The sequence below is a fragment of the Thermobia domestica genome, chromosome 8 (assembly GCF_964235325.1).
Source record: "Thermobia domestica chromosome 8, izTheDome1.hap1.1, whole genome shotgun sequence".
Taxonomy (NCBI): domain Eukaryota; kingdom Metazoa; phylum Arthropoda; class Insecta; order Zygentoma; family Lepismatidae; genus Thermobia; species Thermobia domestica.
The window spans coordinates 157,941,855-157,967,589 of NC_137461.1; the positions used below are offsets into that span (position 1 = coordinate 157,941,855).

The following is a 25,735-nucleotide window of genomic DNA, read 5'->3' on the forward strand; positions in this document are numbered from 1 at the left end:
CGGTTGCCTCAAACTTTTCTTCACAAGTTACACCCCTGCAGATATATATTGTTTCTTAGTTGTGTAAATTTGGTAGCCCTTTTCATTAACAAATTACCAATTACTTCAAAAATTCATATTGGACGATTATTTACTAAAAGCGAAAGGAATATAGAAATTCTTTATAAAGTTGAGAGTACAACTCTTCGTTTTTTAGTAAGTCATGGCCATTTATATTCGTGGTGGTAAACAAAATAAAGTTACCTCCATTATTTTAATTGTCAGTATTGTACGATAAATTGGTTATCAAATATGTTTGATATGCATAAATATTTTATCAGATATAAAATTAGTTTCAATATAAATTTCTACTTACATGTTTATTTGCGTTTATTTCAGTCTAATTTCATACACTTGGACGGGAGTCTTATGAGTATTTTTGTTTTGGAACTGTTAGACATATCAATTTTTGGAGTTACTGCTTCTAGGCGTTTCTTACGCGTATCATCTACCTATAAGAGTTTGCCTCTTGTTAGGACTAACTACACTTAAAGATTATCCTATATACATAATGAGTACCAAATAATTGAACACCAATTAGGTAATACCTGACACGCACTTTAACATCATTTCCTATTCCCACATAAACTGATATAAATTATAACGTATGTGTAAAATTTAGATATAAGAACCAATATATTTTATAGCGCTGCAAAAGCTAGAAAAACTCTACATATTCAAACACATTATCTATCAATTCTTTATCTTCTTTTTACATGAATTTACACATTACCACAAGCAGGCACTAAAATCTGCAAGAGGAACTAAGCAAGCATTAACATTAAAATCTAATATTCTGCAAGAGGAACTAAGAGTTAAGAAAATGCAATGTGTCCAAGAAACACGTTTTAAGATCAAAGTATTAAATTTAAAATTTACATGTAACAAATATTACACTTTTAATTATTTCACCATATCTCCATATTTTAACAAGAATTTTAGGAATAATCCAAAAATGGACGAAAAGATCTTGCCCAACAATTTTAGGTACGATCCAAACGATGCATCAAAATATCTCGATCTTGACCAATAATTAGTTTTTGGATCAGGGACCACAAGAGTTTGGAACGGTTTCTAAATCGTGATTTCGTATTTTTTTACGGAATAAGCATATCCTATTGAGTTAAGTAATACTTTGAGTTTGGCTACACTATATGTAGTTCTCCAGATATAAGGCAATTCTTCCCTATTTCATTGATTGATTGTTTGATTGAATGAAATATATTGAATTTTTTGGATCAGGGGCCACAAAATATTTGAACGGTCATAAATCAAGTTTTAATATTCTTTGGAATAAGTACATCATACTGAGTAAATTGTTAGTTTTGTTTGGCTACATTGTATGTTGTTCTCCAAATATAAGGCCTACAAAATAATTTTCGCCTGAAATATATTGGATCTTTTGATCCAAAAAAATAGTTTTACCGCTTTGTTTTAGGCCTAGTATTCTTGCTCGAGAGAATAGTTAAATATTCTTTCTCTTAGAAATGGCACCAAGTATATGCTTTTCGGTATTATGTCTGCCAAACGAAAGGTAGGGTTTTCGCGGGTCAGCATTCTGTGCTACTTAGTATAATTATGAAATTAGTACTCATAGTCTGGCCGAGACTTTAGCGTTCTTTCGGGAAGGCAAAATTTTCTGTGTTTATTTCCATTCTTTTATTCAGTTTTTAGCATTATTTCTCTCTCCGGTTTTCATTTCATGAAGACAATTATCAAGTTAGGAGATTTCTCCGGTAGTGGGAGAATAGTCGAGGTTCTATAGGCACTGGTCTAGTAATCTTAATGTCTTCAGTTCAAACCATTCTTCTTCAAAATAGTACTTCTGAATATAATTTATTCTTAACAGCTGAATGATACATTATCTTTGCTGAAGTTTTCCATCTATAGAAGAGATGCAAGGGTCATGCACATATTAACCGTGAGAAAGAGACAGTGGGAATGGCTATATAGAAACATTATGAGAAACATTCTTCCATATTCATATCTGTTTATGTTCTAGTTGATTTTTGTTTATTTTTCTTTAGATTTCTTGATTACGTAGATTATATCAAGGGATATTAAAGATACATATTTCACTATATTTCATATTTGAAACATACGACGTGTTCTCTATTGATGTAATAGTTTCCAGAAATTAAACTTCGTTCACTGCACATCTTGTTTTACTTTTTTAGATTGGCCTTTTCTTATGTTTTCGATTCCATTTTTCGGACACACTCGAAACCAATAACACAACACCGGAAATTATTCTTGTTAGTTTTAATGTAGTAATGTCACCTAATAATGATAATAATAATAATAATAATAATAATAATAATAATAATAATAATAATAATAATAATAATAATAATAATTTTTAAAAAAAGGAAATTATGATGGTTTTTCAGTTAAAAATTCTTACAAAACAAAGATGAAAGTCAAATCTACTGCACGACATGGTATTTTTCATAAAGTTTCAGTAGGTATATTAAAACTTAAAACTAACAAAATTGGAGGTAACATTAAAACGAATAATTTATAACATTCAGATAAATTTATTAAATACCCGGCACTATTACATGTGAAACAAAATGAATGTTGACAAACATTGATTATTCATTGGTATGCCAAAATAAGATATCCTTGTGACCTTTTCTAAATATCAATCGTTCTGTAGATACTAAACGGTGTCTTCTACACGCTTTTGTATCAGTTGCAAGTTCATGTATATTTTTTCTTTTTTCTGCCATTTGCTACACTGACATCTTTCGAACAAACTAGAGCATTTGTAGAACGCTTTACTTAATTCTCAACCAACCAACCTTAACTGGATTGTTGGTCTTATAACGTTTCAGTATGTTAAAAATTGAAAGTGTGAATGAGGTTTTGCTGTTGCTAATACAACATGGGATAGATCGTAGAAGGGCATATTCGTAATAACTGATTAATCTCATCCCTAAGGGTTTCAGTTGCCCTATAATATTTATTTTGAAAACATTATTAATTAAATTGTATTTGAAAATAATGCAATAACATTCCATTCTAATACTTACTGACTTTTTATATCCTGGGTTATACTACATTGAAGGAACAGATCAGGAAGAAGCCCTCTAATAGTAAAGAATTTGTCCAGCTTTTCCTTCACACTCTCCAACCTGTACTTTCTTTGTCTCAGAAATGAAAGTAGTACGCATTCGTCTGTAAGGAAATTAAAGTTCGTGATAAAAAAATAACTGCAAATATATTTCAATAACTATATGTACAACATTAACAGTTTATGGCGCTCCTAGCTGAATAGGTAATACGCGTGTTCCTGAACGCATGGTTCCGGATTACATCAGGTACACACATATCCAACAGATGCCCGTGCAAGTACAAATCAAATGAATGTTTCATGCAGACATATTTGGGCAACGCCCGGACGGGCAATGTTGCTAGTTGTAGCACACAATTTCATTTATGTAATTACTGCACAATAATATACGCAACTACTTTATAAATAAATATCACTGACTTATCTTGAATCATGGTCATAATGGACAGAGGCAAGCAAATAAATATTTTGTGCAATTTTTTATATTGACAAAAAACGGGAAAAATGTTTCAGACAAATATGGTGATAACTATGAAACAACAACAGATACAACATGCTAAATTTTAGTGTACATTGCACATATATAAATAAGTTAACAATACAGTAGAATTAAAACTACGACCTGCCTCAAATTCACAGCGGACGAAAGAAATTAGTTTTTTCTGCTTTTTTGTATCTTTCCCCTGAGGAGACTTTATTCATCATCATATTGAGTTGTGTGATTGTTCCTTATTAGGCCTCTAGCTCACAATTAGTTCTGAATTAAGGTTGATATGGAAAGTGTGTGTGTGAAATCTATTGGGTGCCTCTAATTTCATAATATTAGTCTGACTTTTTCAGATTTTGTTCAGTTGATACTTCGGATATTCTAATATGCCTCTCAACGAATTATTTCAAATTATTAAATATCCAGCAGAAATATACGAATTTTTGCCAGTTTTTATGAACACAAAACATCGAAATTAAGCACTAACTGAGATATTCCATTATTAGGGGCTAACAGTGATGATGAATATTACACATTTGCATTCACTGACAGTGTCTTTAAATTACTTCCTTCTTGTTTTCGTTGTCCCTCCATGCGAGTCCTGACGAGATAATACGCATTTTAGGCGGATGCTCATTGACCCATACTCCACCCATTACATTTTATAATATACGAAGCTTGAACACTGCGTGGCTTTGAGAATTAGCCTTTGGATTTCAGTGACAAATTTCTATGTCAATGAGTATTTATTAACGGAACGAGAGTCACGATTTGTGTTATTAGCCATTTTCCGAAAATGTTTTTTCGCAACTTATAACTAGGCATTGCATTACCTAATTTACTGCTCTTTGCCTTTTTAATTCATAAATCGTTATGGATCTTGGGTTGCCACGTTTGATTGAAATTACTGAATTTCTGGATAATATTAAAAGTATTTTCGAGTTCTAAGTTTCGAAAGGAGGTATATTTCGGGATTTTGGAGTATCATAGATACAAAAGTCTCGTACCTCTCAAGCTCTGGTAACTTATTCTTATAAAGGTAACCAATAAAGTTTTGTCGGTTTTCACCCACCACATTCGAACATCGATATATCGCCTAAAATATACATGGAAGATCAAAAATAATCCCCATTAGCATCGACGACCTTCTGCCAAAGTTTTGGAAGAACATGGATTTCATCGTGGTAGAACTAGTTTGGGCCATGAAGTGAAGAAGGTATCAAGTGCATTTTGCTCCTCTCCTAGGTATTTGAACTGACGTCCTCTAAGGTGATTGTCCAAAGAATGGAACACACGATAATCGGACATTGAATTGTCCGGCAAGTACGGCGTATGCAATACTGTTTCCCATCCAAGGCGTAGAACGGTATGCTAGCCACGTGGGGCTTAGCGTTGTCTTGTAACAAGAGGGCTCTTTCGGGATACAGAAGTGCTCCATATTTTTCTTGTACACTACTCAACTGCTGGCAGTATGCAGTTGCATTGATGCTCTAACAAGCTGGTGACAGTTCCCGATGCACAGTGCCGCGAGCAGTCCATAAAACACAAAGGAGGACCTCCTTCTGATGTAGTGCTGGTTTCGGCTGGTTTCGAACTGGTTCGTAGGATGCAAACCAATGACAACGATGACGTGGAGCTCCGCACAGGACCCAATTCTCATCATGTTAACACCTAGTCCAGAAATGGGTCCTTCCTCAGACGAGACAGCAAGGAAACACAAGTTACTGCCCGCGTTGATTTCTGGCCCGGAGTCAAATTATGGGATACATCGATCCAATTTGTAGTGCTTCCCAAGTTGGTGGAGATGCTGCCGAATGGTTTCCCCACTCATACGGAATTGTGTAACAACGTCATAACTAAGGAGTGGTGTTACCATTTAAAAACTAAATTAAACGCTCACAACTAAGAAGTGTTGTTAATGGTTAGATATCGTGTACTATTCTCTTTACCTTTATCTGGTATGGAACTTCCGAAGTCTTTTTAATATAAAAAATAATGACCGTGTGTTATGATGCACAACAGCTACAACTCACAGTCAGAATGTCTTTCAGTTTTATTAGAGTTGAAAGACAAAGACACTATTCTTTCTGTCACAGACACTAAGACTATCACATGCCTAACACTATTCTCAGGTTAATAAAGGTGATACAGGGTACAAAGAGTATATTATGTTCCATGAAAATGAACACTTACACCAAAAGGTAAGGAGCTTGATCTGAAAAAACAACCAAAAATTTGTCTTTAACCTGTACAGTGGTAAAAAAAAATGAAATCTTTAAGTTTTACATACCACGGTTAGGCCGGTGTCACAGGGATTTTTTTAGCCCTGAAAACTTTTACCCCCTGGAAATCTTTACCCCCTTGTCGGTTTCTGGTAATTTCAAAGGAAAAGTCAGAAGTTATATTAAAAACTCATATCATTGAATGTGATCTTTCAGGTATGCACTCACTTTGGGCAAGATGGTTTTAAATCCGAAGATTTGGTAGGGGGATAAAAATTTCCTAGGAAATTATTATCCCCCTGTCGATTATTGGTTACTTCAAAGACAAGCTCAAATGTTACACTATAAATTGATACCACTCCGTAATATCTCTTAACAGACAGTCATTTTCGGCAAGATGGTTTTAAATCCAAAGATATGGTAGGAGGGTAAAAATTTTCTAGGAAATTATTAAACCCCTGCCGGTTATTGGTTACTTCAAAGACAAGCTCCAACGTTACATTATAAATTGATACGACTCCGTAATATCTTTTAACAGACACAGTCACTTTCGACAAGATGGTTTTAGATCCATAGATTTGGTAGGGAGGTAAAAATTTCCTAGGAAATTATTACCCCCTGTCGATTATTGGTTACTTCAAAGACAAGCTCAAATGTTACATTATAAATTTATACCACTCCGTAATATCTCTTAACAGAAACAGTCACTTTCAGCAAGATGGTTTTAAATCCATAGATTTGGTAGGGAGGTAAAAATTTCCTAGGAAATTATTACCCCCTGTCGATTATTGGTTACTTCAAAGAGAAGCTGAAATGTTACATTATAAATTGATACGACTCCGTAATATCTTTTAACAGACACAGTCACTTTCGACAAGATGGTTTTAAATCTGAAGATTTGGCAGAGGGGTAAAAATTTGCTAGGAAATTATTACCCCCTGTCGGTTATTAGTTACTTCAAAAAAAAACTCAAACGTTACATTATAAATTGATACCGCTCCGTAGTTTCACTTAACAGACACAGTCACATTCGGCAAGATGGTTTTAAATTCGAAGATTTGGAAGAGGGGTAAAAATTTGCTAGGAAATTATTACCCCCCTTTCGATTATTGGTTACTTCAAAGACAAACTCAAATGTTACATTATAAATTGATACCGATCCGTAGTTTCACTTAACAGACACAGTCCAGTTCGGCAAGCTGGTTTTAGATCCGAAGATTTGGTAGAGGGGTAAAAATTTCCTAGGAAGTTATTACCCCCTGTCGGTTATTGGTTACTTCAAATACAAGCCCAAATGTTACATTATAAATTGATACCACTCCGTAATATCTCTTAACAGAAACAGTCACTTTCGGCAAGATGGTTTTAAATCCATAGATTTGGTAGGGAGGTAAAAATTTCCTAGGAAATTATTACCCCCTGTCGGTTATTGGTTACTTCAAAGAGAAGCTGAAATGTTACATTATAAATTGATACGACTCCGTAATATCTTTTAACAGACACAGTCACATTCGGCAAGATGGTTTTAAATCCGAAGATTTGGAAGAGGGGTAAAAATTTGCTAGGAAATTATTACCCCCCTTTCGATTATTGGTTACTTCAAAGACAAACTCAAATGTTACATTATAAATTGATACCGCTCCGTAGTTTCACTTAACAGACACAGTCCCGTTCGGCAAGATGGTTTTAGATCCGAAGATTTGGTAGAGGGGTAAAAATTTCCTAGGAAGTTATTACCCCCTGTCGGTTATTGGTTACTTCAAAAACAAGCTCAAATGTTACATTATAAATTGATACCACTCCGTAATATCTCTTAACAGAAACAGTCACTTTCGGCAAGATGGTTTTAAATCCATAGATTTGGTAGGGAGGTAAAAATTTCCTAGGAAATTATTACCCCCTGTCGGTTATTGGTTACTTCAAAGAGAAGCTGAAATGTTACATTATAAATTGATACGACTCCGTAATATCTTTTAACAGACACAGTCACATTCGGCAAGATGGTTTTAAATCCGAAGATTTGGAAGAGGGGTAAAAATTTGCTAGGAAATTATTACCCCCCTTTCGATTATTGGTTACTTCAAAGACAAACTCAAATGTTACATTATAAATTGATACCGCTCCGTAGTTTCACTTAACAGACACAGTCCCGTTCGGCAAGATGGTTTTAGATCCGAAGATTTGGTATAGGGGTAAAAATTTCCTAGGAAATTATTACCCCCTGTCGGTTATTGGTTACTTCAAAGACAAGCTCAAATGTTACGTTATAAATTGATACCACTCCGTAATATCTCTTAACAGAAACAGTCACTTTCGGCAAGATGGTTTTAAATCCATAGATGTGGTAGGGAGGTAAAAATTTCCTAGGAAATTATTACACCCTGTCGGTTATTGGTTACTTCAAAGAGAAACTGAAATGTTACATTATAAATTGATACGACTCCGTAATATCTTTTAACAGACACAGTCACTTCCGACAAGATGGTTTTAAATCCGAAGATTTGGCAGAGGGGTAAAAATTTGCTAGGAAATTATTACTCCCTTGTCGGTTATTGGTTACTTCAAAGAAAATCTCAAATGTTACATTATAAATTGATACCGCTCCGTAGTTTCACTTGACAGACACAGTCACATTCGGCAAGATGGTTTTGGATCCTAAGATTTCGTAGGGGGGTAAAAATTTCCTAGGAAATTTTTACCCCCTGTCGGTTATTGGTTACTTCAAAGACAAGCTCAAATGTTACACTATAAATTGATACCACTCCGTAATATCTCTTAACAGACAGTCATTTTCGGCAAGATGGTTTTAAATCCAAAGATATGGTAGGAGGGTAAAAATTTTCTAGGAAATTATTAAACCCCTGCCGGTTATTGGTTACTTCAAAGACAAGCTCCAACGTTACATTATAAATTGATACGACTTCGTAATATCTTTTAACAGACACAGTCACTTTCGACAAGATGGTTTTAGATTCATAGATTTGGTAGGGAGGTAAAAATTTCCTAGGAAATTATTACCCCCTGTCGATTATTGGTTACTTCAAAGACAAGCTCAAATGTTACATTATAAATTTATACCACTCCGTAATATCTCTTAACAGAAACAGTCACTTTCAGCAAGATGGTTTTAAATCCATAGATTTGGTAGGGAGGTAAAAATTTCCTAGGAAATTATTACCCCCTGTCGATTATTGGTTACTTCAAAGAGAAGCTGAAATGTTACATTATAAATTGATACGACTCCGTAATATCTTTTAACAGACACAGTCACTTTCGACAAGATGGTTTTAAATCTGAAGATTTGGCAGAGGGGTAAAAATTTGCTAGGAAATTATTACCCCCTGTCGGTTATTAGTTACTTCAAAAAAAACTCAAACGTTACATTATAAATTGATACCGCTCCGTAGTTTCACTTAACAGACACAGTCACATTCGGCAAGATGGTTTTAAATTCGAAGATTTGGAAGAGGGGTAAAAATTTGCTAGGAAATTATTACCCCCCTTTCGATTATTGGTTACTTCAAAGACAAACTCAAATGTTACATTATAAATTGATACCGATCCGTAGTTTCACTTAACAGACACAGTCCAGTTCGGCAAGCTGGTTTTAGATCCGAAGATTTGGTAGAGGGGTAAAAATTTCCTAGGAAGTTATTACCCCCTGTCGGTTATTGGTTACTTCAAATACAAGCTCAAATGTTACATTATAAATTGATACCACTCCGTAATATCTCTTAACAGAAACAGTCACTTTCGGCAAGATGGTTTTAAATCCATAGATTTGGTAGGGAGGTAAAAATTTCCTAGGAAATTATTACCCCCTGTCGGTTATTGGTTACTTCAAAGAGAAGCTGAAATGTTACATTATAAATTGATACGACTCCGTAATATCTTTTAACAGACACAGTCACATTCGGCAAGATGGTTTTAAATCCGAAGATTTGGAAGAGGGGTAAAAATTTGCTAGGAAATTATTACCCCCCTTTCGATTATTGGTTACTTCAAAGACAAACTCAAATGTTACATTATAAATTGATACCGCTCCGTAGTTTCACTTAACAGACACAGTCCCGTTCGGCAAGATGGTTTTAGATCCGAAGATTTGGTAGAGGGGTAAAAATTTCCTAGGAAGTTATTACCCCCTGTCGGTTATTGGTTACTTCAAATACAAGCTCAAATGTTACATTATAAATTGATACCACTCCGTAATATCTCTTAACAGAAACAGTCACTTTCGGCAAGATGGTTTTAAATCCATAGATTTGGTAGGGAGGTAAAAATTTCCTAGGAAATTATTACCCCCTGTCGGTTATTGGTTACTTCAAAGAGAAGCTGAAATGTTACATTATAAATTGATACGACTCCGTAATATCTTTTAACAGACACAGTCACATTCGGCAAGATGGTTTTAAATCCGAAGATTTGGAAGAGGGGTAAAAATTTGCTAGGAAATTATTACCCCCCTTTCGATTATTGGTTACTTCAAAGACAAACTCAAATGTTACATTATAAATTGATACCGCTCCGTAGTTTCACTTAACAGACACAGTCCCGTTCGGCAAGATGGTTTTAGATCCGAAGATTTGGTATAGGGGTAAAAATTTCCTAGGAAATTATTACCCCCTGTCGGTTATTGGTTACTTCAAAGACAAGCTCAAATGTTACGTTATAAATTGATACCACTCCGTAATATCTCTTAACAGAAACAGTCACTTTCGGCAAGATGGTTTTAAATCCATAGATGTGGTAGGGAGGTAAAAATTTCCTAGGAAATTATTACACCCTGTCGGTTATTGGTTACTTCAAAGAGAAACTGAAATGTTACATTATAAATTGATACGACTCCGTAATATCTTTTAACAGACACAGTCACTTCCGACAAGATGGTTTTAAATCCGAAGATTTGGCAGAGGGGTAAAAATTTGCTAGGAAATTATTACTCCCTTGTCGGTTATTGGTTACTTCAAAGAAAATCTCAAATGTTACATTATAAATTGATACCGCTCCGTAGTTTCACTTGACAGACACAGTCACATTCGGCAAGATGGTTTTGGATCCTAAGATTTCGTAGGGGGGTAAAAATTTCCTAGGAAATTTTTACCCCCTGTCGGTTATTGGTTACTTCAAAGACAAGCTCAAATGTTACACTATAAATTGATACCACTCCGTAATATCTCTTAACAGACAGTCATTTTCGGCAAGATGGTTTTAAATCCAAAGATATGGTAGGAGGGTAAAAATTTTCTAGGAAATTATTAAACCCCTGCCGGTTATTGGTTACTTCAAAGACAAGCTCCAACGTTACATTATAAATTGATACGACTCCGTAATATCTTTTAACAGACACAGTCACTTTCGACAAGATGGTTTTAGATTCATAGATTTGGTAGGGAGGTAAAAATTTCCTAGGAAATTATTACCCCCTGTCGATTATTGGTTACTTCAAAGACAAGCTCAAATGTTACATTATAAATTTATACCACTCCGTAATATCTCTTAACAGAAACAGTCACTTTCAGCAAGATGGTTTTAAATCCATAGATTTGGTAGGGAGGTAAAAATTTCCTAGGAAATTATTACCCCCTGTCGATTATTGGTTACTTCAAAGAGAAGCTGAAATGTTACATTATAAATTGATACGACTCCGTAATATCTTTTAACAGACACAGTCACTTTCGACAAGATGGTTTTAAATCTGAAGATTTGGCAGAGGGGTAAAAATTTGCTAGGAAATTATTACCCCCTGTCGGTTATTAGTTACTTCAAAAAAAACTCAAACGTTACATTATAAATTGATACCGCTCCGTAGTTTCACTTAACAGACACAGTCACATTCGGCAAGATGGTTTTAAATTCGAAGATTTGGAAGAGGGGTAAAAATTTGCTAGGAAATTATTACCCCCCTTTCGATTATTGGTTACTTCAAAGACAAACTCAAATGTTACATTATAAATTGATACCGATCCGTAGTTTCACTTAACAGACACAGTCCAGTTCGGCAAGCTGGTTTTAGATCCGAAGATTTGGTAGAGGGGTAAAAATTTCCTAGGAAGTTATTACCCCCTGTCGGTTATTGGTTACTTCAAATACAAGATCAAATGTTACATTATAAATTGATACCACTCCGTAATATCTCTTAACAGAAACAGTCACTTTCGGCAAGATGGTTTTAAATCCATAGATTTGGTAGGGAGGTAAAAATTTCCTAGGAAATTATTACCCCCTGTCGGTTATTGGTTACTTCAAAGAGAAGCTGAAATGTTACATTATAAATTGATACGACTCCGTAATATCTTTTAACAGACACAGTCACATTCGGCAAGATGGTTTTAAATCCGAAGATTTGGAAGAGGGGTAAAAATTTGCTAGGAAATTATTACCCCCCTTTCGATTATTGGTTACTTCAAAGACAAACTCAAATGTTACATTATAAATTGATACCGCTCCGTAGTTTCACTTAACAGACACAGTCCCGTTCGGCAAGATGGTTTTAGATCCGAAGATTTGGTAGAGGGGTAAAAATTTCCTAGGAAGTTATTACCCCCTGTCGGTTATTGGTTACTTCAAATACAAGCTCAAATGTTACATTATAAATTGATACCACTCCGTAATATCTCTTAACAGAAACAGTCACTTTCGGCAAGATGGTTTTAAATCCATAGATTTGGTAGGGAGGTAAAAATTTCCTAGGAAATTATTACCCCCTGTCGGTTATTGGTTACTTCAAAGAGAAGCTGAAATGTTACATTATAAATTGATACGACTCCGTAATATCTTTTAACAGACACAGTCACATTCGGCAAGATGGTTTTAAATCCGAAGATTTGGAAGAGGGGTAAAAATTTGCTAGGAAATTATTACCCCCCTTTCGATTATTGGTTACTTCAAAGACAAACTCAAATGTTACATTATAAATTGATACCGCTCCGTAGTTTCACTTAACAGACACAGTCCCGTTCGGTAAGATGGTTTTAGATCCGAAGATTTGGTATAGGGGTAAAAATTTCCTAGGAAATTATTACCCCCTGTCGGTTATTGGTTACTTCAAAGACAAGCTCAAATGTTACGTTATAAATTGATACCACTCCGTAATATCTCTTAACAGAAACAGTCACTTTCGGCAAGATGGTTTTAAATCCATAGATGTGGTAGGGAGGTAAAAATTTCCTAGGAAATTATTACACCCTGTCGGTTATTGGTTACTTCAAAGAGAAACTGAAATGTTACATTATAAATTGATACGACTCCGTAATATCTTTTAACAGACACAGTCACTTCCGACAAGATGGTTTTAAATCCGAAGATTTGGCAGAGGGGTAAAAATTTGCTAGGAAATTATTACTCCCTTGTCGGTTATTGGTTACTTCAAAGAAAATCTCAAATGTTACATTATAAATTGATACCGCTCCGTAGTTTCACTTGACAGACACAGTCACATTCGGCAAGATGGTTTTGGATCCTAAGATTTCGTAGGGGGGTAAAAATTTCCTAGGAAATTTTTACCCCCTGTCGGTTATTGGTTACTTCAAAGACAAGCTCAAATGTTACATTATAAATTGATACAACTCCTAATATCTCTTAACAGAAACAGTCACTTTCGGCAAGATGTCTTTAAATCCGAAGATTTGGTAGGGGGTTAAAATTTCGTAGGAAATTATTACACCCTGTCGGTTACTGGTTACTTTAAAGACAAGCTCAAATGTTATATTATAAATTGATACCACTCCGTAATATCTCTTAACAGACACAGTGACTTTGGGCAAGATGGTTTTAAATCCGAAGATTTGTTAGGGTGGTATCAATTTCCTAGGAAATTATTACCCCCCTTTCGATTATTGGTTACTTCAAAGACAAACTCAAATGTTACATTATAAATTGATACGACTCCGTAATATCTTTTAAGAGATACAGTCACTTTCGGCAAGATAGTTTTAAATTCGAAGATTTGGTAGGGAGGTAAAGATTTCGTAGGAAATTATTACCCCCTGTCGGTTACTGGTTACTTCAAAGACATATTAAAATTTTACTTTATAAATTGATACCACTCCGTAGCATGTGTTAATAGACGCAATCACTCTGGCCAAGATTGCTTTATGTCTGAAAATTTGGCTTCATAACCCAAAACTTGATAGTTGGTAATGTTTCCCTAGGAAATAGTTGCTTTTCCAGTTTTGCACGTGATTTGTTGTCTGACGAGGTTGTCTTAAGAAAAATGAAATTATATCTTTTAGTTTTACGTCCCACGGTTATGTCAGTTAGGCTAAATTAGACGGTGATTATGAGAAATGAATGAAATGAAAAAAGTGGGAGGAAACGGGAGAACCCTAGAATACCTACGAGCACGGTGTTTGTACTCCACAAACTACACACAGCCTGAGCTGGGATCGAACCAGTGACACCAAGCCCCGGAGGTGAACGCTCTACCACTGAGCCACAGTGTCCCTCAGGTGTCTTAAGATAGTTGCAGTGTCAAAGTGTTAATTTCTATTAATTGTTTTCTTATTATTTCAATGAAATTTGTATAAGCTGCTGTTCAAGAAGAACAATTCAAATCTTACATCTTAGCGCCCTAGTATAAAAGGAGGAAGAAATTTTCCTCCGAAACACTGCACTGTTAAAAAATATTTCATTGAAAGCAGCTCTTGACTTGTTCTACTAGTAGTCGAGATTTAAGGATACAGTTGCGTCGAAAGGAAACTATTGAGTTTGAAACTCGACTTGATTTTTTGACAGTGTTGAACACGTGGGAAAAAAATATATTGAGAATAAACAATCTTTTGAAACAAAGGTATGTAAATATAACTTTAAATTATGTTATTTGCAACTAAGAAAGCAGAATTTGATTCCAAAATATTACCTAGTTTGCAGTGTAAAATATTAGATATTAGTTGCCTTATAATCTTGATAACTGTTATCACACAGTTTATAACATAAATGATTGAAAACATAAAACACATCTTTCAATTAAAAACAACGTTATTGCAATTTATTATTCTCTCTCTCTCCTTATATACACATGGTAGACAAATTATCATGATCAGCCGCTATAACGGGTTTATACAGAAATTCACAACAGTGTTGCCAACCAAATATAAGTTTATATTTTTTTCAAATGGCACTACGTCAGTTTATTTCATGTTTCAAACCAACATGTCAATTGTAAACTTAAAATACCACTTTTATTAATCAGTGTTACAAGCTAAACATATTATGGTATCACAAACATCCGAAGTTTGGAAGCTTCTAACGCAGACAAAGCACAACAGAGATGCACAGGATAATGTACATCCAAAGAACTTTAGCGCTGAATACCATGGTCATAGTATAACATTTTTCGAATGAATAGAAAAGAAGTTACAGGGGTTGAAAATTTCGAATTTTTTGAAAGTCTTTATTTAAAAAAATCTTAGGTAAATATTATTTCTAGTTACATGTATGGTTTGCAATGAACGTACAAATTATTTTACCGTTTACAGCACTTCGATATCTCAATCCGTACCGGAGATATAATAAACATTGATAAAGTTGTCAACACTGTTCAAAATGGCGTAGCTAGCTAGCGCGAGCTAGCCATCAGAACAACGTACAAAGCTTCTAAACACAAGATTCTCAAGTCGTATGTACAACCGCTGAAGTTGGAAACTTAAAACTTGGTCAGTACATTGGATCTGAGACGTAAGATACCACAAAGAAACGATTTTTGGAATTTCGAAGTGGAAGAGAAGAATACGGGTGAAAATTATCTTGTAAAAACGAGTACATTTGCGGACTCTATTAAACTCCAGTCTTCAAATTTAGTATTTGAACATCTCATTTAAAATAACAACAAGTTTTAGCTCTCTTTATATATCATTTCCCTATGAACTTTCCGAAAATAAAACCATCCTTTATTGCCCCCAGAGTGAGTGTATCTGTTAAGACATAAAATAGTATAATATCAATTTATAATGTAACAATTTGACCTTATCCTTGAAGTAACACAGAACCAATACAAGAGTATAAATTCCCTAGAGAAAAGCCCCCCTATAAAATTCCTGATATAAAGACATCATATCGACAGTCAGTGCGTCTGTTAAGAGATAACAGAGTATAATATCAATTTATAAACTAACAAATATTAGATTTTTTCTTTTAAAAACCAAGAACGTACAATTGGACATAAATTCTCAAAGAAGATATTACCCTCTCTCAATTTTTCGGATACAAAGCAATATTGGCCAAAGTGAGTGCGTTTGTTAAGACAAAACATGAAATAATATAATTTTATAATGTAACATTGCAATTGGTCTTGATGTAACCAAACCGGACCGGGGGTAAAAATTTCCTAGGAAATAATACCCTCCTATCAAATCTTCGGATATTAAGTCATCTTCACCAAAGTGAGTGCCTCCGTTAACAGATAACATGGAATGATAGCAATTTATAATGTAACATTTGAGTTTGTATTTCAAGTAACCAATAACCGACAGGGGGATACTAATTTCCTAGGAAATTGTTACCCCCTACCAAATCTTCGGATTTAAAATCACCTTGCCGAAAGTGACTGTGTCTGTTAAGAGATATTATGGAGTGGTATCAATTTATAAAGTAACATTTGAGCTTGTCTTTGAAATAACCAATAACCAACAGGGGGGTAATAATCTCCTAGGAAAATTTTACCCCCTACCAAATCTTCGGATTTAAAGCCACCTTGCCCAAAATGACTGTGTCTGTTAAGAGATATTAGGAGTGGTATCAATTTAAAATGTAACATTGGAGCTTGTCTTTGAAGTAACCAATAACCGACAGGGGGGTAATAATTTCTTATTGAAATAATACCCTCCTATCAAATCTTCGGATTCTAAGCCATCTTGACCAAAGTGAGTGCCTCCGTTAACAGATAATACGGAATGATAGCAATTTATAATGTAACATTTGAGTTTGTATTTCAAGTAACCAATAACCGACAGGGGGATACTAATTTCCTACGAAATTTTGATCCCCCTACCAAATTTTCAGATTTAAAGCCACCTTGCCGAAAGTGACTGTTTCTGTTAAGAGATATTAGGAGTGGTATCAATTTATAATGTAACATTGAAGCTTGTCTTTGAAATAACCAATAACCGACAGGGGGATAATAATTTCATAGGAAATTTTTATCCCCCTACCAAATCTTCGGATTTAAAACCATCTTGCCGAAAGTGACTGTTTCTGTTAAGAGATATTAGGAGTGGTATCAATTTATAATGTAACATTGGTGCTTGTCGTTGAAGTAACTAATAAAAGAGGGGGTGGTAATAATTTCCTAGGAAATTTTTACCCTCCTACCAAATCTTCGGATTTAAAACCATCTTGCCCAAAGTGACTGTTTCTGTTAAGAGATATTAATAGTGGTTTCAATTTATAATGTAACATTTGAGCTTGTCTTTGAAGTAACTAATAAAAGAGGGGGTGGTAATAATTTCCTAGGAAATTTTTACCCTCCTACCAAATCTTCGGATTTAAAGCCATCTTGCCCAAAGTGACTGTTTCTGTTAAGAGATATTAGGAGTGGTATCAATTTATAATGTAACATTGGAGCTTGTCTTTGAAATAACCAATAACCGACAGGGGGATAATAATTTCATATGAAATTTTTATCCCCCTACCAAATCTTCGGATTTAAAACCATCTTGCCGAAAGTGACTGTTTCTATTAAGAGATATTAGGAGTGGTATAAATTTATAATGTAACATTGGAGCTTGTCTTTGAAATAACGAATAACCGACAGTGGGGTAATAATTTCCTAGGAAAGTTTTACTCCCCTAACAAATCTTTGAATTTAAAGCCATCTTGCCCAAAATGACTGTTTCTGTTAAGACATATTACGGAGTGGTATCAATTTATAATGTTACATTTGAGCTTGTCTTGGAAGTAACAATAACCGAGAGGGTGGTAATAATTTCCTAGGAATTTTTATCCCCCTACCAAATCTTCGGATTTAAAGCCATCTTGACGAAAGTGACTGTGTCTGTTAAGAGACATTACGGAGTGGTATCAATTTATAATGTAACATTTGAGCTTGTCTTTGAAATAACCAATAACCGACAGGGGGGGGGGGGTAATAATTTCCTAGGAAATTTTTATCTCCCTACCTAATTTTCGGATTTAAAAGCATTTTGACCAAAGTTATTGCATCCACTGAGAGATCACTTTCAATGACATGAATTTTTAATATAACTTCTGACTTTTCCTTTGAAATTATCATAAACCGACAAAGGGTTAAAGATTTCCAGGGGGTAAAACTTTCCAGGGGGTAAAAGTCTCCTGGGGTAAAAAATTCCTGTGACACCGACTAGGCTAAAGGAGACAGCGAAGAAGAGAAATGTGTGACATGGTGGAATGAAGAAAGTAGGAGGAAAGGGGAGAACCCTGAGAAAAGCCACGAGCGCGATGTTTGTCCACCACAAAGTCCACACGGTGCGAGCTGGGATCGAACCAGGGAGTCCAAACCAAGGAGATGAACGCTCCACCAGAGCCACCTCGCCGCCAATATTGGTAGAATCTTGATACAATATATACAATATTATTTTCTACTATGATGTAGTGTACTTAAATGTTTAAAAACAAACATAACAGCGATTAAGGAAGGTTCAATAAGATGGAACGTAAACTATTATATTGTATGTGAGCATAGAATCAATTGTTATTTAGTCATGTTTGAGAAAGTTTTTTATTATTATTATTATTATTATTATTATTATTATTATTATTATTATTATTATTATTATTATTATTATTATTATTATTATTATTATTATTATTATTATTGTCGTATTGCATCAAACCTATTGCAGAAGTTGACTACTTGTACCTTGTTCTTATGAGACAGGAGCGATTGAATTAAGAAAATATTTACTTGCTTTACGTCATATTTAAATACCTGAATGAATTTCTGTGCATCTTACAGTTTTGTTTTGCTCTCGACAAGCGTATGTTTCCTGATCAGTAATCTGTTATTAGTTTTTTAGAAACTATCAAAGGTCTCAAGTGTTACAGCGGCTATATGTATATCCGCTTTTTATTAACAATTCATAAATTTTAAGGGTTGGTCAAATGTATTTCTCACGAATTTAGTTTGAAAATATTTTGATTTGGACATATTACTTTGAAATTCTCATTAGAAACTTTTAATACAAACCCAAAATTTGAAGATTTGAAGCCGAAAAAATGAGTTCAGAGTTTTAGTTTAAACCTTTCCTACTACTTGAAACTTGTATGAAAGTATTAGTTTTAATATGTTAATTGAAAACTTTTAGTTTGAAATTATTATTTGAAACTGTATTTATTAAAATTTTTAAAATTGTATTTATTAAAATTTGGTTTTAAAATTTTAGTTTGAAATTTTTCAATTTAAAATTATCACTTGAGCTTTGCTCTGGCTGTTTTAGTCTCGACTCGTTAAGTCTTTGGTTTAATCGGATAGATGAAAACCGTGTTTTTATTAATATAATGGGTGAAAACTTGATACAGTTTAACGATTAATTCTGAAATGTTTTTTTAAACATTTATTTGAAATTTTCCATGTGCTTGCTGAAAATGTTTGCTTTCCGACTAAAATATTTTTAGTTGGCAATTTAAACTGAATCATCAAATTTGTTTGAGACATAAATCTAAAATCCGAACCATAAAAGCTGATACCAGGATAAGAAAATTACCTTAAACTTTAATAAATCATGCAACTCTGGTGAGCCATGTATCTCTCTCTTGTCAGAATTTAAGAAGAGTGCAATAGGGTACCTATATCCTCAAACAAATTATCTCATTAAATTTGGATAATGTGACAGCGAACTCTTTAGAAAGCTCAACATAATATTTATGTAGAATATTAACCCAAATACCAAACGAATTTCACTTCATATCGAAGCGCTGTAAGCTTTCACCGGGAATCAAACTCTGGATCTTCGTACACTAATCATAACCATGATTTATAACAATAATCCTTAACATCTAAAAACCCAAGTTTCCATATCTTTTCAAGGACATCCATTCTACTATACCAAATTTATTCATAGAGCTGTATAACCTTACCTTAGAGGATGAGCAACCTACCAAATATGTACTTTTAGAGAATTTTACATCTATTCAACATAATGAAAGGTTATCAAATTTTAAAACTTAACAACAGTAGTCCTGGATCATGATCGTGGACGATACCTACTTGCCAAAAAATATCTTTACGTTTTCATCTCAAAGGTTTTTTCATCTGAAAATTTAAAAACGAAGATTTCGGATATCAGTGTCCTACAAAAGAAAACGATCTTATTTATCTAACCATAAGACCATATGTTGTAATAAAACGGCATCGTAAAAGATCAATCAGCTTAAAAACTCCCAACATTTGATAATGTTTTACGATTCACCGGTTTGCGAAACAATATTGCGTTTTCAGTGTACGCTAAAAGAGGATATGTTCAGTTTATTTGCCATTCAACATGCACTGGTAGGTGGATTTTTTTTCAATGTTGTATAACCTCACAAACTGTTACCCTGTGGCAGACTATAGTTGATCTTAAATATTTTTGCAACCTGCACGAAATTTCTGGAACCAACAAGTTGCCTTGCTAGTTCACTATACCTTCGTCTTTCACACGAAAAATGTTTCGGGTTGCTACTGCAATGCTATGCCCAAGTTAGAATTCCTGCAGTAACAATTCATCTATAATACGTTGTTGACCACTCATCGCCACTGCCACTAAAAACTAACTGAGGATAGTAGCGAGAAAGCCTGCCTTCGTGTTAAACAGTTCGCTTACCATACTACCTCTCGGACAGGTTTAACTTAGTAATTACGGTCGACCACGGCGTATACACGCGCCTGCTATTTGAGTTGTGATAATATTGTAAGACTTATGACTTTTCTTTCTATGAAGGTTATTTATTCATTTCAATTTCAGAATTATACACAAAGGCACAAGCACGTGTAACAACCTCAGTTACAGTATCTGATCTCACTTTAAAAAGTAGTGATTATCCTTTACGTTGATTTGATTTCTTTTATACTGCCAACAAAAGCTTTAATTTCACTTATTGTGTGAAATGCGTCATTAACAACATTTGCTTCATATTCTGTGAGTTTTCTAAATTTTAATCTTATTAGAAACTTCAAATGAGTTTGGTACAAGCTGTACGTTTACTTCTTTGTCTATCTCACCTTCTTTCTCATGGAATTTATTGTGTATTGTGCCAATCTCCCTTACTTTCTGTTGGACAACTGAAAATTACTTGAATCTGCATTCTTCTGTTTACAATCTGTTTAACATTACAAATTGTTGTACTGTACCACTTCGATGTATCCAAATAGGAGGTTCAAAATTTAAATTTATCAACGATCGTAAAAATTCACACCCTAAAGTTTTCAAAGTGAATGAACTTTTGTTCGAAATTTCTAATTCGAATTAACGAGAATCCGCTGTGTATATATAGAGAGAGACTGTGTGTTTTCGTGACCTGGGAACATATTCAGAGATTGGTGGAGAGATTGATACTGAAATAAGCAAATTAAGAATAGAAACAAGTGTATGGAAGTGCGTTGGTTCGGAGATAATGACAACTTTAAATTAACAGCAACAGGACAAATTAACTTCCGACTAACGTCCGGTCAACAGAAATATGTATTATTCGTATCCGAGATTTATTTATTGAACGAATGCATTGAAAGCAAGAATAGCGCAAAAGGTGATCCTAAAAGAAAAGTAGGATATGTTGTACATCTAAAATAAAAAGTTAGACCAGACATCGTCAATTCTACACAGTAAATGTGTTTAAGGTACAAAAGTGGCCAATGCCTGAATCAAGTGTGGAGAAAACATTGGTTTGCGAAAGCATGAGCTGTAGATTAGACTTAAGGTGTGAACGTGAGAAACCTTAATAGGGATGGTGGGAAATCTATGGGAATTTCATAGATAAAAGTTTGAAGTAACCCCGCAAAGAGAAATCGGATGGGGGAGATCAAGTGAACGAGTTGGCCAGGAAAACAGTATCCCTGTACGATCGACTATCTGTGAAAGTGTGATCTAGATACGCACGATAATCATCAGCAAAGTGGGCTGGGCCCCTTTGTGTCCACATAGAATGACTAACACCAATCAGGAGATCTGCTAATAGTTCTGGAAGCCTATGCTGTAGAAATACTGCGTATATAAGCGCAGTTAAGAGGAGAAGGAGAAGATGTGTATATAATAAGGGGTCTCCAACTATAACAGCCCACATGCTTCCTCCAAATATCTGTTGATGGCTATTGACAATTTTCGCGTAAAGGTTTTTATCGATCAACTCGTCACTATTCGACTATTAAATACACCATCCTTGGTAAAGTTGTGGTCGCAAATGTCCAGCTTCCTGCAAACATTTAAACAGGGACGTAAACGTGGATAGCTTCGGATGACTCCTTCATAGATATCTTTCAGGATGTAACCTAGCACCTTAATCACAATTTACATCAACCATTCCATAGTAAATACCATATAGATAAACTTGTAAACCACGAACATCACTGCACTACAAAATTACTTACTCTTGCACAAAACGACAGACGGAGTAACTTCACTAGAACAGCCTGTCAGCATAATCAGATGGTTCCCAAGAAGCCTTCGTATTTGAATGACACGAAAAACCTCAAGGACAACTGTAGTTGATACAGTAGGCAAGTGACTCCTATGAATGTACTATACAACAGAGATTGTGTGACTACGTTTTTTCTATCATTAGTTATGACTGCCTTCCAACTATAAAAACTTCGTATGTTTGTCTCGTTTCAAACAAAAAATGTACTGTTTGTGGCATTGCCTAGCATAATAGCTAACGTGCTTGTCTTTGGTGCAGGCGGTCGGGAATTCCATTCAGGATGAGGATACTGGATTGAAAAATTGTAATAACTTTTTCAGGCCAGCGATCCTGAGTGATGTCTTTCTCATTCATACCAACAAATTGCGATATGGTACTTGACATAATGCCACTAAAATGCACGAATTCTATCTAACCGAGTCAAAGCAGGGCGAAGGTTATGGTCCCGAGCGGTAGCGCGGGGGTGCGTCCGAAGGGAGCAGGCGCATCAGCGGTGGTGGGGATACGTGTAAGCGAAGATAGTGAAAATAGGTGGATTTTGCAAAGACGCGAGTTTCAATAGCACATGTCATGGTTTCATACTAGTAACTCTCATCTTGTAAATATAAAATGCAGCTTCTGTATGGTGTGCAGAAATACACCGCCAGTGAAAAAAAAAATCTAATAGAGTCATCTTTCACATGCACTCACAGCTTTTATCCATCGTAAAGCACTTGTAATAATTTTACACTAGTAACCCTACGCTTGTAAACCTAAAATACAGGTGTATTACTTTGTATAAAATTATGTCGCCTACAGAGATGTGTTCCTTATAAACATGTCTTTTTCATACAAAGTATTTAACTTTACCTATAAATCCTCTAAAATGTGGTGCGCCAAAACTACACTAGCACCATAATTAGTTCCATAAGATAATTTACGAAATAAACAGAAATATTACAATTCTTACATTTAATGATTTAGTTATGTATATACATTAATAGCGAACTGCAGTATGACTTCCTTTTCTGTCAATACTGCCATATTGACCAAAAAAGACTATAAATCTATAATCATATACGAGTTTGGAAGAAGAAGAAAAATCATTGAGTATATTATAATATTTTTATTATAATTAATATTATTATGTAACAGAACAAAATACTCACTTACCTATGTACTTAGGGAGATGTGGTTGTTTATTTAGCCAATCCTTTATGTAGGCCATATCTTTTTCTTCTTCATTATATCTTTCTCCAAGTGTGCTCAAAAGTGATTCCTGTTCGTCGGACGTCAATGGTACTAAATACATTCTCTCCTTATTTTATCTAATGGAAAACGATTAACCAAAGTATTAAAGTGATAATTTAATTACAAAGAACGATGGCAACACACGATCATATAACTAAATATGCTGTTTCAGTTAGGTTTTTATTTAAAAAATTAAATTTGAATAACTAAAATATTAATCCTTTTTAATCCCTGAGAACAGTTCCATGTGCAATGATTCGAAGTGTAAAAATATATAAGATATTCTGCAGTACGTTTTGTTCTTCTTCCATGGAAATTAATAAGATAATTAATGTAATAAAGATATGTATACTTCTAGAAAACTTTCCCATGTTTTACTTACTGCTTTCTTATATTCATATCATCACGCAAGTTTCCAAACAAGCACATTTTTAATTCTTTTTCAAATTAGAAGTTAGTAAAAACATTTTAAAAATACTCCGTAATACGGAATAGCCTGTGAAACTTTTTACTAATGGAAATTTTCCACATGACAACAGAAACCTTGAAAATTGTTTACTTAAATATTCGTTATTATTATTCCTCCTTTAAATTACGAGTTTCAGCTATTCTTCAATGTCACATTTCAAAATAATTTCCTCTTAAGCAACAATAGTTCCCAGGACGGAACTTCCAGTATACCTTGAAACATATAGATGAGCCAAATGATTTATGAAATTAAATACCTGTTTCAAGGTGTATAGTGATTACACCGAAGGAATTTTAGCAGATATCTGCAAACTTTTCTAACCAATAAATTCAGGGTAGACAGGACAACAAAATAAACCGGACATAAAAATCAATGCAATCATTTGCGGTGCCTATACGACTCCTTTCAAAAACAGAGCACATTCCTACCACACAAATGAGTATCAAAGTGTGCTTGTACCACGTTCCAGTGGAGAAAAAGGGACGACATCCAGAAAAATTTATTTCTTTTTTTTTATTCAAAAAAATTCTAAAAGGGAGGCATTAAAAACTTTAGTGAACAATAGAAAGAATACAAAGCAATAACTGTCCTTAACACGGAAGAGAATTCTTCGCAAAACTATTAACAGCCACTGCACAGAAAATCTAACAATCTTTGAGTGACGTCACAGTCAAAAGAAGCAGAAGAAATAGGTTCTTCAACGGAAATATAACTAAGTGTCCTCATTACAAGATTGATGGAAAGCGGTGACCGAGTTTAGAAATATCAAAAATAATATTGTGGCCAAAGTGGAATAGGATACAGGGCTATGACGTAGTTGGGTCAAAGTTACGGTTTGTAATGTGAAAGAGAATTGAGATGGTTTATAACGACTTGTTTCGATTCATTCGAGGTTCAGTACGATTCAGACCCATACGTGAGCTGGATCTCTCCGCACAGTCTATCGCGCTTCATAACCCGCGAAGACCCATCCGTGGTCTGTAGGGCAAGTAAATAATCAGCTCCGAGACTTATATCACCTAGCTGAATTAACTTTCGGCCAAAGTGTACTTGTGTTGAAGTCACTTTGTGTAATCGCGATTTTTACTCGTCGCTACATTTTGTTATATAGTGTAGGAATGGTTGTAATTATGTAAGTACAATAAGTCATATATTACAAGTATGCATAACTGATTAATTAAGATATTGCAAGATAGAGTTAACTAGGTCTCATTATGACGTTGGCCAGGTGTATTCTGGAGTAGAAAGGGGGCTTAATATCGCTTCCTCTCGAAATTCGTCTTCAAGGCGAATGACTCTTTGTATACACTTATAATTACATTGTGTAATGTATATGTTATATATTAATGCTGTCAATCTAGGTTAAAATGCTTTATGTTTTGGACAGCTCGATCCTAGAACCCAGGATCTTTGATACTCTGTACTACCGTTGTTATGTATCCAGGACCTTTGAAATCATCTCTGAAAAGAACTATAATTCATTACAATAAAAGGTATCGAAAGTTCCAAGTTGATTTGTTTTCATTTAATGGATAATTGGTAACTAAATACCTAGGTTATTTCTTAACTATGTTCTTAAAATATACATATATATAATAAAACGACAGAAAGCATATCTAAACATTTTT

The 25,735-nt window shown here is 34.4% G+C and overlaps 1 protein-coding gene across 1 annotated transcript in view; it reads right to left on the reverse strand.

The window, feature by feature from the left end:
• The window catches only part of LOC145692362 (uncharacterized), a 50,092-nt gene extending 25,856 nt beyond the window's left edge, over positions 1-24,236 (reverse strand). Inside the window, exons 1-2 of the mRNA XM_081767659.1 lie at positions 23,561-24,236; positions 3,075-3,219 (exon numbers count right to left, since the gene is read on the reverse strand). Coding sequence (XP_081623785.1) covers positions 3,075-3,219; positions 23,561-23,699 — 284 coding nt within the window. The 5' untranslated portion in view covers positions 23,700-24,236. The remainder of the gene's footprint in view (positions 1-3,074; positions 3,220-23,560) is intronic.
• Positions 24,237-25,735: the final 1,499 nt, after the last annotated feature.